At 50.1% G+C, this 20729-nt stretch overlaps 3 protein-coding genes across 3 annotated transcripts; 2 read left to right on the top strand and 1 right to left on the bottom strand.

Moving 5' to 3' along the window:
- Positions 1–2: 2 nt before the first annotated feature.
- On the top strand, positions 3–5972 carry HIRIP3 (HIRA interacting protein 3). Its single transcript, XM_086872184.1, has 5 exons — positions 3–125; positions 235–3415; positions 4170–4314; positions 5489–5581; positions 5670–5972. The coding sequence occupies exons 1-5, from the start codon at positions 91–93 to the stop codon at positions 5780–5782; spliced, it is 3567 nt and encodes a 1188-aa protein (XP_086728310.1). The 5' UTR covers positions 3–90; the 3' UTR covers positions 5783–5972.
- PAGR1 (PAXIP1 associated glutamate rich protein 1) lies at positions 5358–12328 on the bottom strand. The gene is made up of 4 exons (XM_086872185.1): positions 12194–12328; positions 10863–11642; positions 9610–9692; positions 5358–7933 (listed from the first exon to the last, which is right to left on the bottom strand). The coding sequence occupies exons 2-4, from the start codon at positions 11627–11629 to the stop codon at positions 7749–7751; spliced, it is 1035 nt and encodes a 344-aa protein (XP_086728311.1). The 5' UTR covers positions 11630–11642; positions 12194–12328; the 3' UTR covers positions 5358–7748.
- A 147-nt stretch (positions 12329–12475) lies between these two features.
- LOC147647369 (vitamin K epoxide reductase complex subunit 1-like) lies at positions 12476–16438 on the top strand. The gene is made up of 3 exons (XM_086872187.1): positions 12476–12680; positions 12946–13055; positions 13785–16438. The coding sequence occupies exons 1-3, from the start codon at positions 12517–12519 to the stop codon at positions 13976–13978; spliced, it is 468 nt and encodes a 155-aa protein (XP_086728313.1). The 5' UTR covers positions 12476–12516; the 3' UTR covers positions 13979–16438.
- The last annotated feature ends 4291 nt before the right edge of the window (positions 16439–20729 follow it).

The following is a 20729-nucleotide window of genomic DNA, read 5'->3' as shown; positions in this document are numbered from 1 at the left end:
CCCTCTTCTCTCATTGGTCCGCACGGCCCAAGCCCCGCCCCGCTGTCCTTTATCTCCGTTTTGATTGGTTGCCGCCCTGAGGGCGTTAAAATGGCGGCGGCGGCGGCGCCGAGCGGCGGCGATCGGTAACGGGAGGGGGGAGGGGAGGCACCGGAGACCCCCCGGAGCGCGCCCCGCGCTGGCCACGCCCCCCGAGCCCGCGCCCGGCCTGACCCCGCCCCTTTCTGTCCGCAGGGCGCCGGAGCGCGGCGGGGAGGAGAGCGCATGCGCGGAGCAGGAAGGGGGCGTGGCCAAAGGAGACCACGCCCTGTGCGTGGCGCCCCCTGGCGGATGGGAGGAGGGGGAGGGGCGGGAAAATGAGGAAAAATCCGGGGAAAATGGGAAAAAATCCGGGGAAAAATCAGGGGAAAAATTCGGGGAAAAATTCGGGGAAAAATTGGAGGAAAATGGGGAAAAATCTGAGGAAAAATCCGGGATAAATGGGGGAAAAACCGGGGAAAAATTCGAGGAGAAATTCGGGGAAAAATCCGGGGAAAATGGGAAAAAATCAGGGGAAAAATTCGGGGAAAAATTCGAGGAAAATGAGGAAAAATCCGGGGAAAATGGGAAAAAATCAGCGGAAAAATTCGGGGAAAAATTGGAGGAAAATGGGGGAAAAAAGGAGGAAATTGGGAGCGAGGAAGAGGAGGAGGAAGGGAGGAAGAAAAACGGGGAGAAAAAAGGGAAAAATGGGGCAAAAAGAAGGAAAATGGAGAGTGAGGAAGAGGAGGAGGAAGATGAGGATGAGGATGAAGAAGATGAGGATGAAGATGAGGAGGAGGAGGAGAGGAAGAAAATTGGGGTGAAAAAGGTAAAAATTGGGGAAAAACAAAACAAATCAGGGAAAAATGGGGTGAAAAGGGGGAAAATTGAGAGTGAGGATGAGGAGGAGGAAGATGAGGAGGAAGAGAGGAAGAAAATTGGGGTGAAAAGGGGAAAAATTGGGGAAAAAAATGGGAAAAATGGGGCAAAAAGAAGGAAACTGGAGAGCGAGGAGGAGGAAGATGAGGATGAAGATGAGGAGGAGGAAGAGAGGAGGAAAAGTGGAGTGAAAAGAGGCAAAATTGGGGAAAAAACGAAAAATTCTGGTAAAAACGGGGTGAAAAAGGGGAAAATTGAGAGTGAGGAAGAGGAGGAGGAAGATGAGGACGAGGAAGAGAGGAAGAAAATTGGGAGAAAAAAGGGAAAAATTGGGGAAAAACAAAACAAATCAGGGAAAAATGGGGTGAAAAAGGGGAAAATTGAGAGTGAGGAGGAGGAGGAGGAAGATGAGGATGAGGAAGAGGAGGATGAAGATGAGGAGGAGGAAGAGAGAAAGAAAATTGGGGGAAAAAAGGGAAAAATTGGGGAAAAAACGAAAAATTCCGGGAAAAACGGGGTGAAAAAGGGGAAAATGGAGAGTGAGGAGGAGGAAGATGAGGATGAAGATGAGGAGGAGGAAGAGAGGAAGAAAATTGGGGGAAAAAAGGGAAAAATTGGGGAAAACCCAAAAAATTCCGGGAAAAATGGGGTGAAAAAGGGGAAAATGGAGAGTGAGGAAGAGGAGGAGGAGGATGAAGATGAGGAGGATGAAGATGAGGAGGATAAAGGGAGGAGGAAAATTGGGGTGAAAAGAGGAAAAATTGGGGAAAAACCAAAAAATTCCGGGAAAAATGGGGTGAAAAAGGGGAAAATTGAGAGTGAGGATGAGGAGGAAGAAGATGAAGATGAGGACGAGGAAGAGAGGAAGAAAATTGGGGTGAAAAGGGGAAAAATTGGGGAAAAATGGGGGAAAAATGCGGCAAAAAGAAGGAAAATGGAGAGTGAGGATGAGGAAGATGAGGATGAAGAAGAGGAGGAGGAAGAGAAGAGAAAAACTGGGGTGAAAAGAGGAAAAACTGGGGAAAAACCGAAAAATTCCGGGAAAAACGGGGTGAAAAAGGGGAAAGTTGAGAGTGAGGAAGAGGAGGAGGAAGATGAGGAAGAGGAAGAGAGGAAGAAAATTGGGAGAAAAAAGGGAAAAATTGGGGAAAAACAAAACAAATCAGGGAAAAATGGGGTGAAAAAGGGGAAAATGGAGAGTGAGGAGGAGGAGGAGGATGAAGATGAGGAAGAGGAGGATGAAGATGAGGAGGAGGAAGAGAGGAGGAAAATTGGTGAAAAAAAGGGAAAAATGGGGGAAAAACCAAAAAATTCTGGTAAAAACGGGGTGAAAAAGGGGAAAATTGAGAGTGAGGAAGAGGAGGAGGAAGATGAGGATGAGGAGGAGGAGGATGAAGATGAGGAGGAGGAAGAGAAGAAGATAATTGGGGGAAAAAAGGGAAAAATTGGGGAAAAACAAAACAAATCAGGGAAAAATGGGGTGAAAAAGGGAAAAATTGAGAGTGAGGAGGATGAAGATGAGGATGAAGATGAGGAGGAGGAAGAGAGGAAGAAAATTGAGGTGAAAAGGGGAAAAATTGGGGAAAAATGGGGGAAAAATGGGGCAAAAAGAAGGAAAATGGAGAGTGAGGATGAGGAAGATGAGGATGAAGAAGAGGAGGAGGAAGAGAAGAGGAAAATTGGGGTAAAAAAGGGAAAAATTGGGGAAAAAACGAAAATTTCCGGGAAAAATGGGGTGAAAAAGAGGAAAATTGAGAGTGAGGAAGAGGAGGAGGAAGATGAGGATGAGGAGGAGGAAGATGAAGATGAGGAGGAGGAAGAGAGGAAGAAAATTGGGGTGAAAAGAGGAAAAATTGGGGAAAAAAGTGGGAAAAAAAGAAGGAAAAGGGAGAGTGAGGAGGAGGAAGAAGAGGAGGAGGAGGAAGAGAGGGGGAAAAACGGGGGGAAAAGCGGAAAAAATGGGGAAAAACGAAAGAAATCTGGGAAAAACGGGGTGAAAAGGGGGAAAATGGAGAGTGAGGAGGAGGAAGATGAGGAGGAGGAGGAAGAGGAGAGGAATAAAAATGGGGGGAAAAAAGGAAAAAACGCAGGAACGGCAAAAAAATCTGGGAAAAATGAGGTGAAAAAGGAGAAAAATGGGAAAAAAAGGAAAACGGAGAGTGAGGAAGAGGAAGATGAAGATGAAGAGGAGGAAGATCCAGGCCGGAAAAATGGGGGAAAAAAAGACAAATCCAGGACTGAGACGGGAAAAAAACACCCGGAAAAGGGAAAAAATGGGGGAAAAAAAGGGAAAATGGAGAGTGAGGAAGAGGAAGAGGAGGAAGAGCCCAAAAAAGCCCTGAAAACTGCGAAAAAAAGGCGGGAAAATTCGGGATCGGATTCCGAGGATTCCGAGGATTTGCCGCTGGCGAAATGGGCGGAGAAAGGGCGGAAAAGGGGCCGGGAAAAGGAGGAAGAGTCCGGGAGGAAGAGGAAGAAGGAGGAGGAAGGCGAAGAATGGTGGAGGCAGAGGAAGGTGAATTTTGGGGGAATTCGGGGCATTTCGGGAGGGATTTCCGGGGGGGAATGTTGGGAATTTTTGGGGATTTTATTGAGATTTTATTGAGATTTTTTTGGGATTTTATTGAGATTTTATTGGGATTTTATTGGGATTTTGGGAGGATTTTATTGAGATTTTATTGGGATTTTATTGAGATTTTATTGGGATTTTTTTTGGATTTTATTGGGATTTTTTGGGGATTTTGGGAGGATTTTGTTGGGATTTTGGGAGGATTTTATTGAGATTTTTTTGGGATTTTATTGAGATTTTATTGGGATTTTTGGGGATTTTTTGGGGATTTTGGGATGATTTGGTTGGGATTTTTTTTGGATTTTGGGAGGATTTTATTGGGATTTCATTGGGATTTTATTGAGATTTTTTTGGGATTTTATTGAGATTTTATTGAGATTTTTTTGGGATTTTATTGAGATTTTATTGAGATTTTTTTGGGATTTTATTGAGATTTTATTGAGATTTTTTTTGATTTTATTGAGATTTTATTGAGATTTTTTTGGGATTTTATCGAGATTTTATTGGGATTTTTTTTTATTTTATTGAGATTTTATTGAGATTTTATTAGGATTTTGTCCCCTCCCATTTCGCGCCAACTCCTCGATTTTCCCGCCAAACCCCCCCCCCCACCACTTCCTGCTCCGTTTGGCGCCACTTCTCAACCGGGCGGGCGGGGCTCTCTTAAACCCCGCCCCCTAACGCAAAGCCCCGCCCCCAGGACACGCCGGAAGTGACGCGGCTGAAGCGATACCTCCGCGCCGCTGGGTGGCGCCCTAACTACAAGCGGCTGTTCCGGAAGTGCCGGAGCCAGCGGGAGCTGCTGGAGGCGCTGCGGGGCGCCCTGCGCGAGATGGGGCTGCACGGTACCGCGGCTTTGGGGCAAAAAAACGGCAATTTCGGCAATTCCCGGGGGGTCCCGAGGGGTTCCGAGGGGTCCCGAGGGGTTCCGAGAGGTTCCGAGGGGATTCGGGGGGATTCGGGGGGCGGGAAGGGCCCGGCGGGAGCAGAGACTCGGTGGGAGCTGAGGGGATCTGGGGAATTCCTGAGGGGATTTGGGGGAAAAAACGGGAAATTTGGGAATTCCTGAGGGGATTTGGGAATTCCTGGGGGGATTTGAAAGAAAATCTGGGAAATTTGGGAATTTCTGAGGGGATTTGGGAATTTCTGAGGGGATTTGGGGGAAAAACCGGGAATTTTGGGAATTTCTGAGGGGATTTGGGGGAAAAAACGGGAATTTTGGGAATTTCTGAGGGAATTTGGGGATTTCTGAGGGGATTTGGGGGAAAATTTGGGAATTCCTGAGGAAATTTGAGGATTTCTGAGGGGATTTGGGGAATTCCTGAGGGGATTTGAGAAAAAATCCGGGAAAATTGGGAATTTCTGAGGGGATTTGGGAATTTCTGAGGGGATTTGGGGGAAAATCTGGGAAAATTGGGAATTTCTGAGGGGATTTGGGGCAAAAAACGGGAAATTTGGGAATTCCTGAGGAAATTTGAGAATTTCTGAGGGGATTTGGGGAAAAAACGGGAAAATTGGGAATTCCTGAGGTGATTTGAGGGAAAATCTGGGAAATTTGGGAATTCCTGAGGAGATTTGGGAATTTCTGAGGGGATCTGGGGGAAATTTGGGAATTTCTGAGGAAATCTGGGAATTTCTGAGGGGATCTGGGGGAAAGTCTGGGAATTTTGGGAATTTCTGAGGGGATCTGGGGGAAATTTGGGAATTTCTGAGGAAATTTGGGAATTTCTGAGGGGATTTGGGGGAAAATCCGGGAATTTTGGGGGGGAACCGAGAGGAAATTTGGATCCTGAGGGGAAAACCCGAGGGAATTTTTGGGGACCCCTGGAATAATTTCGGCCTCCGGGAGCCGATTTTGGGGCTCCGGGCGTCAATTCCGACCCCCAAAAAAATTCCGTTTTTTTATTAGCGGGTTTAATTGCGGATTGCCGAGGGTTTTTTGGGGACGTTTTGAGGATTTTTGGGGTTTTTTGGGGGCGTTTTGAGGATTTTTGGGGTTTTTTTTGGGGGTGTTTTTAGGGACCCCCTCGCTGGCTCGCTGCCGTCGCCTCCGCCGGCGCCGCGAGGAAAAAGCCGAACTCGCCGCGCTGGACGCCGCCAACATTTTACCAGGTGACCCCAAAAACGCCCCGAAAACGCCCAAAAAACGCCCCAAAAACCCCCAAAAACCCCAAATTCCGACGTTTCCCCTCCCCCCCAGGGCGATCCCGGCGCGGGAATGCCGAAAATTCCCGAAAATCCCCCCCGGAATCGCCGCTGCCCCCCCCGGATTGGTCGCGGCTGCGCGGCGTCGTCGGCTCCGACAGCGAGTGAGGAACGGCCGGGATTTGGGGGGAAATCCCCGGATTTTGGGGGGAAATCCCCGGATTTTGGGGGGAAATCCCCGGATTTTGGGGTTTTTGGGGGGAAATTCTGGATTTTGGGGAGAAATCCTGGATTTTGGGGGGTTTTGGGTGAAATTCTGTATTTTTGGGGGTGAAATCCTAAATTTTTTGGTGTAAAATTCTGTGTTTTGTGTGTTTTTTGGGGGGAAATCCCCGGATTTTGGGGGTTTTGGGGGGAAATTCTGGATTTTGGGGGAAATCCCCAGATTTTGGGGGTGAATTCACGGATTTTGGGGGGAAATTCTGGATTTTGGGGGAAAATCCCCGGATTTTGGGGGTGAAATATTGAATTTTTGGGGTGAAATTCTGGATTTTGGGGGGAAATCCCCGGATTTTGGGGTTTTGGGGGGAAATTCTGGATTTTGGGGGGAAATCCCCGGATTTTGGGGGGAAATCTCCGGATTTTGGGGGGAAATCTCCGGATTTTGGGGGTTTTTGGGGTGAAATTCTGGATTTTGGGGGTGAATTCACGGATTTGGGGGTGAAATCCCAGATTTTGGGGGTGTTTATGGGGTGAAATTCTGGATTTTTGGGGGTGAAATCCTAAATTTTTGGTGTAAAATTCTGTGTTTTGTGTGTTTTTTGGGGGGAAATTCTGGATTTTGGGGGGAAATCACCGGATTTTGGGGGTATTTGGGGTGAAATCCTGGATTTTGGGGGGAAATCCCCGGATTTTGGGGGTTTTGGGGTGAAATTCTGGATTCTGGGGGGAAATCCCCGGATTTTGGGGTTTTTGGGGAAAATTCTGGATTTTTGGGGGTGAATTCACGGATTTGGGGGGAAATCCCCGGATTTTGGGGTTTTTGGGGGGTGAAATTCTGGATTTTGGGGGGAAATCCCTGGATTTTGGGGTTTTTGAGGGGAAATTCTGGATTTTGGGGGGAAATCCCTGGATTTTGGGGGGTTTTGGGTGAAATTCTGGATTTTGGGGTGAAATCCCGGATTTTGGGGGGGTTTATGGGGAGAAATTTTGGATTTTGGGGAGAAATTCTGGATTTTTGGGGGTGAAATCCAAAATTTTTGGTGTAAAATTCTGTGTTTTGTGTGTTTTTTGGGGGGAAATTCTGGATTTTGGGGGGAAATCCCCGGATTTTGGGGGTTTTTGGGGTGAAATTCTGGATTTTTGGGAGTGAAATCTTTAATTTTTGGTGTAAAATTCTGTGTTTTGTGTGTTTTTTGGGGTGAAATCACCAGATTTTGGGGTGCAATCCCGTATTTTGGGTGTTTATGGGGAGAAATTCTGGATTTTGGGGTGAAATCCTGGAATTTGGGGTGAAATCCTGGATTTTCGCATTTTTTTTGGGTGAAACACCCAGATTTTGGGTTTTTTTTGGGTTAAACCCCCGGATTTTGGTGTTTTTTTGGGTTAAAACTCCAGATTTTGGTGGTTTTTTTGGGTCAAACCCCCAGATTTTGGTGTTTTTTTGTGTCAAACCCCCCAATTTTGATGTTTTTTTGGGTCAAACCCCCACATTTTCGCGTTTTTTTGGTTAAACCCCCAGATTTTGGGTTTTTTTTGGGTTAAACCCCCGGATTTTGGTGTTTTTTTGGGTTAAAACTCCAGATTTTGGTGGTTTTTTTCGGTCAAACCCCCAGATTTTGGTGTTTTTTTGTGTCAAACCCCCCAATTTTGATGTTTTTTTGGGTCAAACCCCCGGATTTTGGTGTTTTTTTGAGTCAAACCCCCAGATTTTGATGTTTTTTTGGGTCAAACCCCCCAGATTTTCGTGGTTTTTTGAGTCAAACCTCCGAATTTTGATGTTTTTTTGGGTCAAACCCCCCGATTTTGGGGTTTTTTTGGTTAAAACCCCGAATTTTCGCATTTTTTTGTGTCAAACCCCCCGATTTTGATGTTTTTTTGTGTCAAACCCCCCGATTTTGGGGCGTTTCGGGGCTCAGTACTTGCGCTGCCGAAGGAAAAAGCCCGGGGGTCTCTTTGGGGCGGGGGATTCGTCGCCGTCGGGCGGGAACAGATCCTGGCCCGTCCTCAGGATCTGCTCCTCCAGCTTCTTGTGGCGTTTCATGTCGGACAGAACCTTGTCCAGGCGCGCCTCGCGCTTCTGCCCGCGGCTGGGCGGCCCTGCCCCACGGAAAGTGCCGGAATTGGGGGGGGTCGGGGGGCTTGGGGGGGGTTTGGGGAGGTTTTGGGGATTTTTTGGGATTTTTTTGGGATTTTTTGGGGATTTTTGGGATTTTTTTTTGATTTTTTGGGGGTTTTTTGGGGGTTTTTTGGGATTTTTTTGGGATGTTTTTGAGGTTTTTTTGGGGATTTTTGGGGATTTTTTTGGGATTTTTTGGGGGTTTTTTGGGATTTTTCGGGATTTTTTTGACTTTTTTTGGGGATTTTTTAGGTTTTTTTGGGGGGTTTTTTTGGGATTTTTTTGAGGTTTTTTTGGGGGTTTTTTGGGGATTTTTGGGATTTTTTTGGGATTTTTTGGGGGTTTTTTAGGGATTTTTTCGAGTTTTTTTGGGATTTTTTAGGATTTCTTGGGGATTTTTGGGGGGTTTTTTTGGGATTTTTTTGAGGTTTTTTTGGGGATTTTTTGGGGATTTTTTGGGATTTTTTGGGAATTTTTTGGTGAGTTTTTGGGATTTTTTGGGGAATTTTTGAGGGTTTTTTGGGATTTTTTGAGATTTTTTTGGGGTTTTTTTGGGGAATTTTTGAGGTTTTTTTGAGGGGGATTTTGGGATTTTTTGGGGGTTTTTTAGAGGATTTTTTTGGGTTTTTTTGGGTTTCTTGAGGGATTTTTTTGGAATTTATTGGGGTTTTTTTGGGATTTTTGGAGTTTTATTGGGGGGTTTTTTGGGTTTTTTGGGGGGATTTTTAGGGTTTTTTTGGGGATTTTTTGGGATTTTTTTGGAATTTTTGGGGGGGTTTTTTTGGGATTTTTTTGAGGGGTTTTTTGGGATTTTTTAGGATTTCTTGGGGATTTTTGGGGGTTTTTTTGGGGATTTTTTTGAGATTTTTTTGGGGATTTTTTGGGGTTTTTTGGGAATTTTTTGGGACTTTTGGGGGATTTTTTTGGGATTTTTTTTTCATTTTTTTGAGGTTTTTTGGGGTTTTTTTGAGGGGCTTTTTTGGAAGTTTTTTGGGATTTTTTTGGGATTTCTTTGGGATTTTCTTGAGGTTTTTTGGGATTTTGGGGGGTTTTTTTGAGGGTTTTTTGGAGGGTTTTTTAGGGGATTTTTTGGCGTTTTTTGGGTTTCTTGAGGGATTTTTTTGGAATTTATTGGGTTTTTGGGGATTTTTTGGGGTTTTTTGGGGGTTTTTTCAGGATTTTTTTGAGGGTTTTTTGGGATTTTTTGAGATTTTTTTGGGGATTTTTTGGGGTTTTTTGGGGATTTTTTGAGGAACTTTTTGGGGTTTTTTGGGGATTTTTTGGGGTTTTTTGAGATTTTTTTGGGTTTTTTTGAGGATTTTTTTGAGTTTTTTAGGGATATTTTGGGATTTTTTGAGATTTTTTGAGATTTTTTTTGGGATTTTTTTTGAGGTTTTTTTGGGGATTTTTTGGGGGATTTTTTGGGGTTTTTTTGGGGGGGTTTTTTGGGTTTTTTTGGTTCTTTTTGTGTTTCTTGGGGGTTTTTTTTGAGGTTTTTTTGGGTTTTTTTGGGATTTTTTGGGCTTTTTGTGTTTCTTGGGGGTTTTTTTTGAGGTTTTTTTGGGGTTTTTTGGGGATTTTTTTGGGTTTTGTGTTTTTGGGGGTTTTTTTTTGCATTTTTTGGTGTTTTTTGGTGTTTTTGGTGTTTTTGGGGTACCTGGGGTGCGGCGCCGGTCGATGAGGGCGGGGTTGGGGGGGAGGGGCTCATCATCAAAGTCGAATTCCGTGGGGGGAGGGGGCCTGGAAAAACAAAAAAAAGGAAAAATTTTAATAAAAATTTGGGTTTTTTTTATTTTAGGGATTAAAAGATTGGATTTGTTCAAATCGGAATTAAAAAATTTGGGAATTTTAAATAAAAAGGGAATTTGGGGTTTGGGCTTGGGGTGGAATTTGGGTCGGAATCACGAAATTTTGACCCCAAATTCCCACTCGGCCCCAAAATCCTTCAAAATCCCCCCAAAATCCACCCCAAAATCCCAAAATCTTTCAATTTCACCCCAAAATCCTTCCAAATCCCCCCAAAATCCACCCCAAAATCCCAAAATCCACCCCAAAACCCCCAAAATCCACCCCAAATCCTTCGATTTCACCCCAAACCCCCCCAAAATTCCAGATTTTACCCCAAAATCCCTCGACTTCCCCCAAAAACCCCCCCAAATTCCCGATTTCCCCCCCAAACCCCCCCCAAAATCCTCAGATCTCCCCCCCCAAACCCCCCGGATTTTGCTCCAAACCCCCGGATTTTGCCCCAAACCCCCGGATTTTGCCCCAAACCCCCCGGATTTTGCCCCAAACCCCCAGATTTTCCCCCAAACCCCCCAGATTTTGCCCCAAACCCCCGGATTTTACCCCAAACCCCCAGGATTTTGCCCCAAACCCCCCAGATTTTGCCCCAAACCCCCCTCAGACCCCCCAAAATCCCCAATTTCCCCCCCAAAACCCCTGGATTTTGCCCCAAACCCCCGGATTTTGCCCCAAACCCCCCAAATTCCCGGATTTTGCCCCAAAACCCCCAGACCCCCAGATTTTGCCCAAATTCCCCAGATTTTGCCCCAAACTCCCCCTCAGACCCCCCAAATTCCCGGATTTTGCCCCAAAACCCCCCAAACCCTCCAGATTTTGCCCCAAACCCCCGGATTTTGCCCCAAACCCCCCAAATTCCCGGATTTTGCCCAAACCCCCCAGATTTTCCCCCAAACCCCCGGATTTTGCCCCAAAACCCCCAGATTTTACCCCAAACCCCCCAGATTTTGCCCCAAACCCCCGGATTTTCCCCCAAACCCCCAGATCTCCCCCCCCAAAATCCCCAATTTCCCCCCCAAACCCCCCCGGATTTTGCCCAAACCCCCCAGATTTTGCCCAAACCCCCCAGATTTTGCCCAAATCCCCCGTATTTTGCCCCAAACTCGCTTGTGCTCCTCCTCCTCCTCCTCCTCCTGGTGCTGCTGCTCCCCCCGGGCGCTGCCGGGGCTGTCCCGGCCGGGCTCGGGCTCCCCGGGGGGCTCGGGGGGCGTGGGCTGGCGGCGCGGGAACGGAAGGTTCCGGAGGGCCGGGACCCCCCCCCGGGCGATGGCCTCGTAGAGACGGCGGATCTCGGCGGGCTCGGGCAGCCAGCCCCTCCCCGCCCTGCCCCGCCGGCCTTCCTCATCCTCATCCTCATCCTCGTCCTCGTCTTCCTCCTCGCTCCAGGGGACGCCCCACTCCTCCTCATCCTCGTCCTCGTCCTTGGGGGGGTCCTGGGGGGCGCCTGGGGGGTCCTGGGGGGGTCTTGAGGGGTCCTGGGGGGGTTCTAGGGGGTCCTGGGGGGGGCCTGAGGGGTTTTGGGGGGGTTCCAGGGGGTTTTGGGGGGATGCTGAAGGGTTTGGGGGGGGTCTTGAGGGGTTTTGGGGGGGTTCCAGGTGGTTTTGGGGGGGTCTTGAGGGGTCCTGGAGGGGTTTGGGGGTGTCCTGGGGGGGTCTTGAGGGGTTTTGGGGGGGTCTTGAGGGGTCCTGGAGGGGTCTTGAGAGGTCCTGGGGGGGTCCTGAAGGGTTTTGGGGGGGTCTTGAGGGGTTTTTGGGGGGTCCTGAGGGGTTTTGGGGGGATCCCAGGGGGTCCTGGGGGGGTTCGGGGGGGTCGGAGAGGGAGAGGGAGGGGAGGGGGAGGGGGAGGGGGGAGGGGGGGGAGGGGAGGGTGGACATGGTGGGGGGGGGGCTGGGGGAGGGGAGGAAATTGGGGGGGAAATGGGAAAAATTGGGGGTTTGGGGGGGAAAAAATGGGATTTTGGGGGGAAAAATGGGATTTTGGGGGGAGAAATGGGATTTTGGGGGGGAAAAACGGGGTGAAAAAGTAAAAATTGGGGGTTTGAGGATGGAAAAATAGGATTTTGGGGGGAAAAAAGAGAATCGGGAAGGGAAAAGGGGGGAAAAAAAGGGCGGTAAATTTTTGGTTATGAGGGGAAAGGGCGGGACGGAACGATCCCAGTCTCATCCCAGCGCTCCCAGTTTGATCCCCGAGGGACTCCCAGTGCCTTTACTGGGACCCCCGGAGCGTTTCTTTGTGTCCCTGAGGGAATTCCGCTCCCCATTTCCCAACATTTCCCAACATTTCCCAACATTTCCCAACGTTTCCAACCCCCGCCCCCCCCCTTTCCCCTCACGGCCGCCGCCATCTTGCCCCGTGACGTCACCGCGACCCCTCCCCTCTAATTCCCTCCCGTCCCCGCCACCCCCGCGACCCCCGCGGCCCCCCCGGGCCTCACTCACCGACCCCCGGCCTTTCCCCGGCGGCTCCGGGGCGGCTCCGAGGCGGGCGAGGCCGAGCCCGAGCCCTCACTCAGCTCCTCGCCGCCATCTTGGCGCCGCTCCCGCCATTTTTTTTTTTTTTTTTTTACCGCGCGCTTCCTCCTTCCCCCCCACCCCCTCCACCGCGCACGCGCGGAGCCCGCGCAGAACCACACCTCCCATCACCCCCCGCGCCCACACCGGAAACGCCGGCGGGAGAACGGCCGGGGGCGTTACCCTTAGCGACCAATCGGCGCGGAGGGGGAGTGGGAGCGGCAGCGGCGCCGCCCAATCGCGGCGGAGCGATGGCGGCGGCGCTGGCGGTGCTGCGGGCGGCGCTGTGCGCGGCGGGCGCGGCGCTGTCGCTGTACGCGCTGCACGTCGAGCACCAGGCCGCGCGGGACCCGCGGTACCGGGCCGCCTGCGACCTGGCGCCCGCCGTGTCCTGCACGCGCGTCTTCTCCTCCCGGTAAAAGCTTTGGGAGAGAGGGAAAACCCCCGCACCGGGGTGGGCGGGGCTTGCGTGAGGCGGCGGCCAATGGGGTGAGGGGGCGGGGCGCGCCGCCAGGGGGCGCTGTCGGCGGAGGAAGGCCATGAGGCAAGAAAAGGGGCGGGGCTATGCAAATGATTTCCTTTTATGGAATGGGCGTGGCTCGCGCACCTGTCCGCGCCATATATGGGAAAGTGGGTGTGTCCCTGCGGTGCCACGCCCTTTCTTTTTTATTTTTGGGCAGGTGGGGGCGTGGCCTGGGGCTGGTGGAGCCGGTGCTGGGCAAGGAGAGCGCCCTGAACGTGCCCAACGGGGCCATCGGGCTCCTGTTCTACCTGCTGCAAGGGCTGCTGGGTAACGGGAACCGGGGATACTGGGGGGGACTGGGAGGGACTGGGAGGGAACTGGGAGGGGTCTGGGAGGGACTGGGGTCACTCTGGGGTCACTTTGGGCTCACTGGGGTCACTCGGGGCTCACTGGGGTCACTCTGGGGTCACTCAGGGGTCAGTTTGGGGTCACTGTGGGGTCACTCTGGGGTCATTGGGGTCACTCAGGGGTCATTGGGGTCACTGTGGGGTCACTGAGGTCATTCTGGGGTCACTTTGGGGTCATTGGGGTCACTTTGGGGTCACTCTGGGGTCACTTTGGGCTCACTGGGGTCACTCGGGGCTCACTGGGGTCACTCTGGGGTCACTCAGGGGTCAGTTTGGGGTCACTGTGGGGTCACTCTGGGGTCATTGGGGTCACTCAGGGGTCATTGGGGTCACTCTGGGGTCACTGAGGTCATTCTGGGGTCACTCTGGGGTCACTCGGGTCACTTTGGGGTCACTTTGGGGTCACTGTGGGGTCAGTTTGGGGTCACCGGGCTCACTGTGGTCACTCAGGGGTCACTCAGGGGTCACTCAGGGGTCACTGCGGTCACTCAGGGGTCACTCAGGGGTCACTCAGGGGTCACTCAGGGGTCACTCAGGGGTCACCGTGGGGTCACCGGGCTCACCGTGGTCACTCAGGGGTCACTCAGGGGTCACTCAGGGGTCACTCAGGGGTCACCGGGCTCACCGTGGTCACCGCGTGTCCCCCCAGGCCTGTCCCGCTCCCGCGCGGCCGCGGTGACGCTGTTGGTGACGTCGGCGGCGTCGGCGCTGGCGTCGCTGTGGCTCGGGGCGGTGCTGCTGTTCCGGCTGCGGGACCTGTGCGTGGTTTGTGTCAGCACCTACGGGGTTAACCTGGCGCTGCTGGGGCTGAATCTCACCCAAAAACACCCGAAATCCGACTGAAACAACCGTAATCTGGGACAAAAACAGCCAAAATCCGACTGAAACACCCCAAATCCGACTGAAACACCCGAAATTGGACAAAAACAACTGAAATCTGGGACAAAAACACCTGAAATTGGACAAAAACAGCCGAAATCTGGGACAAAAACAGCCGAAATCCGACTGAAACACCCCAAATCGGACTGAAACACCCCAAATCCGACTGAAACCCCGGGGTTTGGGGTCAGGAGCTGTGCGTGGTTTGTGTCAGCACCTACGGGGTTAACCTGGCGCTGCTGGGGCTCAACCTGACCCAAAAACACCCCAAATCCGACTGAAACACCCGAAATTGGACAAAAACAGCCGAAATCTGGGACAAAAACACCCGAAATCCAACTGAAACACCCGAAATCGGACTGAAACAGCCCAAATCCGACTGAAACACCCGAAATTGGACAAAAACAGCCGAAATCTGGGAGAAAAACAACCAAAATCCGACTGAAACACCCCAAATCCGACTGAAACCCCGGGGTTTGGGGTCAGGAGCTGTGCGTGGTTTGTGTCAGCACCTACGCGGTTAACCTGGCGCTGCTGGGGCTGAATCTGGGACAAAAACACCCGAAATTGGACAAAAACAGCCGAAATCCGACTGAAACATCCCAAATCCGACTGAAACACCCCAAATCCAACTGAAACACCCGAAATTGGACAAAAACAGCCGAAATCTGGGAGAAAAACACCCCAAATCCGACTGAAACACCCGAAATCTGGGACAAAAACACCCGAAATCCGACTGAAACACCCGAAATTGGACAAAAACAGCCGAAATCTGGGAGAAAAACAACCAAAATCCGACTGAAACACCCCAAATCGGACTGAAACCCCGGGGTTTGGGGTCAGGAGCTGTGCGTGGTTTGTGTCAGCACCTACGGGGTTAACCTGGCGCTGCTGGGGCTGAATCTGGGACAAAAACACCCGAAATTGGACAAAAACAGCCGAAATTGGACAAAAACAGCCGAAATCTGGGAGAAAAACACCCGAAATCCGACTGAAACAACTGAAATCTGGGACAAAAACACCTGAAATTGGACAAAAACAGCCGAAATCTGGGAGAAAAACACCCGAAATCCGACTGAAACACCCGAAATTGGACTGAAACACCCAAAATCCAACTGAAACACCCGAAATTGGACAGAAACAACCCAAATCGGACAAAAACACCCCAAATTGAACTGAAACAACTGAAATCTGGGACAAAACCACCTGAAATCCGACTGAAACAACCAAAATCAGACAAAAACACCCGAAATCGGACAAAACCACCCCAAATCTGGGACAAAAACACCCAAAATCCGACTGAAACAACCGAAATCCAACTGGAACACCCAAAATCGGACAAAAACAACCAAAATCCGACTGAAACACCCAAAATCCAACTGAAACACCCAAAATCGGACAAAAACACCCGAAATCTGACAAACACCGGGACTGGGTGACCCAAAATTGGGGAAAATCATCTAAAATTGGAGAAAAGTGACTCAAAATTGGGGAAGATCATTTAAAATTGGGGAAAAGTGACTCAAAATAGGGAAAAATCACCTAAAATTGGGGAAAAGTGACTCAAAATTGGAGAAAAGTGACTCAAAATTGGGGAAAATCATTTAAAATTGGGTAAAAGTGACTCAAAATTGGAGAAAAGTGACTCAAAATTGGGGAAAATCATTTAAAATTGGGTAAAAGTGACTCGAAATTGGGGAAAAGTGACTCAAAATTGCGGAAAAGTGACTCAAAATTGGGGAAAATCACCCAAAATCGGAGAAAAGTGACCTTAAATCAGAGAAAAGTGACCTTAAATTGCACGAAACGACCCCAAATTGGGGCAAAAGGAGGCGGAAGTTACAGGACAGGGAGGAAAAGTTACATTCCAGCCTTTTAAAGATGTCAAAAACGGCATTAAAAGCGTCCAAAACGCTTCTAACAGCCACAAAAGCGGCGGGAATTGGGGCAGAAATGGCCTTAGACGTGACGAAAATGGCATTAAATGGGGCAAAAATGGCATTAAATGGGGCAAAACTGGCATTAAATGGGGTAAAAATGGCATTAAAGGTGACAAAAGTGGCATTAAATGGGGCAAAAGTGGCATTAAAGGTGACAAAAGTGGCATTTAATGGGTTAAAAATGACATTTAATGGGTTAAAAATGGCATTTAATGGGTTAAAAGTGATATTTAATAGGTCCAGAATGGCATTAAATGGGTTAAAAATGCCAATTAATGGGTCAAAAATGTCAATTAACGGGTCAAAAATGTCAATTAACGGGTCAAAAATGCCAATTAATAGGTCCAAAATGTCAATTAATAGGTCCAAAATGTCAATTAATGGGTCCAGAAAGGGATTCAGGGCATCAAGAACGGCATAAAAGTGACCAAAAGCATTTGAAACGGCTCAAAAATCGCATTAAATTGTCCAAAATCCACTGAAATCGCCTCAAAAGCTGTGTGAGACTCCGGTTTTTCCTCAGTTTTCCCTCAAAAAGGCTCCAAGTTTCCGTTTTCCCCTCGATTTTCAGCCCAAATTTCACCCAAAATCCTCAAATTTCATCTCAAAACCCCAGATTTTCCCCCAAAATCCCCGAATTTCCACCCAAAATCCTCAAAATTTTCCCAAAATCCCCGAATTTCCACCCAAAATCCTCAAAATTTTCCCAAAATCCCCGAATTTCCACCCAAAATCCTCAAAATTTTCCCCAAATCCCCGAATTTCCACCCAAAATCCTCAAAATTTTCCCAAAATCCCCGAATTTCCACCCAAAATCCTCAAAATTTTCCCCAAATCCTCGAATTTCCACCCAAAATCCTCAAAATTTTCCCAAAATCCCTGAATTTTCACCCAAAATCCTCAAAATTTTCCCAAAATCCCCGAATTTTCACCCAAAATCCCCAAATTTCTCCCTAAAATTCCTGAATTTTAACCCCAAATCCCCCAGGATTTTTTTTCCCTTTTTACCCCATTTTTACCCCAAATTTTCTCTCTTTTTTTCCCATTTTTATCCCAAATTTTCTCTTTTTATTCCACTTTTCCCCCAAATTTTCCTTTTTTTTCCCCATTTTTTCTTCAAATTCTCTTTTTTTTCTTTTTTTACCCCAAATCTTCTCCTTTTTTTTCACTTTTCCCTCAAGTTTTGGGATTTTTTTTCCATTTTTATCCCAATTTTTCTCCTTTTGTTCCGCTTTTCCACCAAATTTTGTCTCTTTTTTCCCCTTTTTTCTTCAGATTTTCTCTTTTTTTTTGGTTTTCCCCCCAAATTTTCTCGGTTTTTTTCCCCACTTTGGCCTCATTTTCCCTTTTTTGCCCCTTTCCCACCCAATTTTCTCCCCCTTTTTCCTCCTTTCCCCAACTTTTGGCCATTTCTGACCCAAATCTGAATTAATTTTGAATTTTTTTTCTGGGTTTCACCCCAAATTTTGGGTTGTTTTTTTTTTTGCTCATTTTGGGCACTTTTTACCCAAATCCAAACAATTTTTTTTACCTTTTTTTGACCATTTCCCCCCAATTTCGTCTTTTTCCTCGTTTTTAACTCAAATTTGGCCTCGTTTTCCTCCTTTTTCCCCCAATTTTCACCCGGATTTTGTTGATTTTCCCCAATTTTTTCCCTTTTCCCCCCCAAATCCTCCCCGATAAAAATTTTGCCATAAAAAAGGAGAAATGGAGTTTTAAAATGGTCATAAAATGGGCAAATTAAACCCAAAAATGAGGAAAACGTCCCTAAAATGTGGAAATTGAGATTAAAACGGTCCCAAAGTGAAAGAAATGAGCCCGAATTTGTCCAAAAATGGGGAAATTTGCCCCAAAAATGTCCCTGAAATGTGGAAATTTGGATTAAAACGGTCCCAAAATGGGAGGATTTGAGCCCAAAATGGTCCCAAAATGGGGGAAATTGAGATAAAAATGGGGAAATTGAGATTAAAATGTTCTAAAAATGGAAGAAATGAACCCAAAATGGGGAAAATGAATTTAAAATGAGGGAATTGAAGCCAAAAATGGGAGGAATTGAGATTAAAACGGCCCCAAAATTGGGGGAAATGGCCCTAAAATGAGAGAACCCAAAAATGGTTAAAAAAACTCCTAAAAATGGTTAAAAAACCCCTAAAAATGGTTAAAAAAAACCCTAAAAATGGTTAAAAAAACCCTAAAAATGGTAAAAAAACCCCTAAAAATGGTTAAAAAACCCCCCCTAAAATCGTTAAAAAAAAACCCTAAAAATGGTTTTTAAAAATCCCCAAAAATGGTTAAAAAAAACCCCTAAAAATGGTGAAAAAAACCCCTAAAAATGGTTTAAAAAAAAAACTAAAAATGGTTAAAAAAACCCTAAAAATGGGTAAAAAAAACCCTAAAATGAATTTAAAAAAAAATTTGAAAATTGATTTTAAAAACCCCAAAAACGGTTAAAAAAAAAAAACTCTTAAAAATGAGTTTTAAAACCCCCCCAAAAAAAAAGATTGAAAAAATTGAAAAACTGCCTCAAAATAACCCCAAAAATGATCGAAAAAAGACCCAAAAACTCTTTAAAAAACCCCAAAAAACGGGAAAAAAACGGCAAAAAACGGGAAAAATCACCAAAAACGGGGAAATGACCCCAAAATCCGGCGGGTGGGGGAGGGGAGCGTCCACGGGGGGTCCCCAAAACCCCCCCGGGGTGAAGAAAAATTAAAAAATGCTGGAAAAAATTGGGGCAAAAAGCGGCGATTCCGGGTTTGGGGGCGGGGCCTGCTGAGGGGGGGGGGGGGCGGGCTCTGATTGGTGGAAGAAGCGGAAGAGGGCGTGGCCAATGAACGGCGGGAAGCGCCGAGCGGAAGCGGCTGCTGATTGGCTGAAGGGGGAAAGGGGCGGGGCTTAGGCAGAGTTTGGCGGGAGCGGCGCGCGCGGGAAGGGTCCGGGAACGACCCCCCCCCCTCCCCCCACCGCCCCTCCCCCCACCGCCGCGGGAACGTGACGTCACGGGACGGCGACCCCTCCCCCCCCCTCCTTCTTAACGGCAGTCACGTGATCGACGGGGAGGGTGAGGTGGGGGTGGGGGAGGGGCTGGGGGGGTGCTCTGAGGGGTGGGGGAGGGGGAAAAGGGGGTGGGGGAGGGGGTGAGAGGGGTCCTTGGGGTGGGGGAGGGGCTTGGGGGGGGCTTGTGGGGTGGGGGAGGGGGAAATGGGGGTGGGGGAGGGGCCGAGACGTGTCCTTGGTGTGGGGGAGGGGCCGCAGTGTGTGGGGGAGGGTCCTTGAGGGTCTCCCATGGGTGGGGGAGGGGCTGAGAGGGGTCCTTGGGGTGGGGGAGGAGCTTTTGGGGGGGGTTGTGGGATGGGGGAGGGGGAAATGGGGGTGGGGGAGGGGCTGAGAGGGGGCTGGGGGGTGGGGGAGGGGCTTTGGGATGACTCCCAGGGGTGGGGGAGGGGCCGAGGCTCCTCCCCCCACCCCTCCCCCCATCTGACCCGCCCCTCCCCCCCTCTCCCTTCCCCTTTTCTCTCTCCCCCTCCCCCCCAGCCCCTCCCCCACCCCGCCATGCCCCTCCCCCCCACGCCCCCTCCCCCCCGCCGCCCCTCCCGCCCAATCAGCCGCCTCCGGGGCCGTGCCCCTCCCCCACCCCGCAGCGAGGGGGAGGGGCTGGAGGAGGGCGGGGCCTCCCCGCTGGCCACGCCCCCCTGGGGCCCCACCCCCACCCTGGGCAGCTTCGAGGTCGTGCGGAGCCTGGGGCGGGGCTCGAGGGGGGAGGTGCTGGAGGTGAGGGGGGAGGGGCTTCGGGGGGGAGGGGCAAGTGGGAGGGGGGAGGGGTGGCCTTTGTCCTGTGACCCCTGAGTGACCCCTGAGTGACCCCTGAGTGACCCTGAGTGACCCCTGAGTGACCCCTGAGTGACCCTGAGTGACCCCTGAGTGACCCCTGAGTGACCCTGAGTGACCCCTGAGTGACCCCTGAGTGACCCTGAGTGACCCCTGAGTGACCCCTGGGTGACCCTGAGTGACCCTGAGTGACCCCTGAGTGACCCCGAGTGACCCCTGGGTGACCCCTGAGTGACCCCTGAGTGACCCCTGGGTGACCCTGAGTGACCCTGAGTGACCCCTGAGTGACCCCGAGTGACCCCTGGGTGACCCCTGAGTGACCCTGAGTGACCCCTGAGTGACCCTGAGTGACCCCTGAGTGACCCCTGAGTGACCCTGAGTGACCCTGAGTGACCCCGAGTGACCCCTGAGTGACCCCTGAGTGACCCTGAGTGACCACAATGACCCCTGAGTGACCCTGAGTGACCCTGAGTGACCCCAATGACCCCTGAGTGACCCCAATGACCCCTGAGTGACCCTGAGTGACCCCTGAGTGACCCCAATGACCCCTGCGTGACCCCTGACTGACCCCTGGCTGACCTTTGACCTCCCCGTGACCCCTCCCCCCCCTCACTGACCCCTCCCCCTCCCCAGGTCCGCCTCCTCTCCGACGGTTCCCGCTTCGCCCTCAAGCGCTCGCTCCTCCCCCTCTCCGGCCCCGCCCAGCGCCGCCATTGGCTGCGGGAGTGCCGCGCCCAGCGGGGGGCGGGGCCGGCCCCGGGGCTCCTCCCCCTTCTGGCGGCGTGGGAGCAGCGCGGTCACTTCCACCTGCTGACCCCGCTGTGCCCGGCCGGGAGCCTGGGGGCGCTCTGGCGCCGGGGGGCAGCGAGGGGCGGGGCTTCATCCCGGAGGGGCGTGGTTTCCTTCTGGAGGGGCGTGGTTTCCTTCCTGGGGGGCGTGGTCTCTTT

The sequence above is a fragment of the Cyanistes caeruleus genome, chromosome 39, assembly GCF_971803275.1.
Source record: "Cyanistes caeruleus chromosome 39, bCyaCae1.hap1.1, whole genome shotgun sequence".
NCBI lineage: Eukaryota > Metazoa > Chordata > Aves > Passeriformes > Paridae > Cyanistes > Cyanistes caeruleus.
The sequence above is the reverse complement of the archived record's forward strand: the minus strand, read 5'-3'. Positions and strand labels throughout refer to the sequence as shown.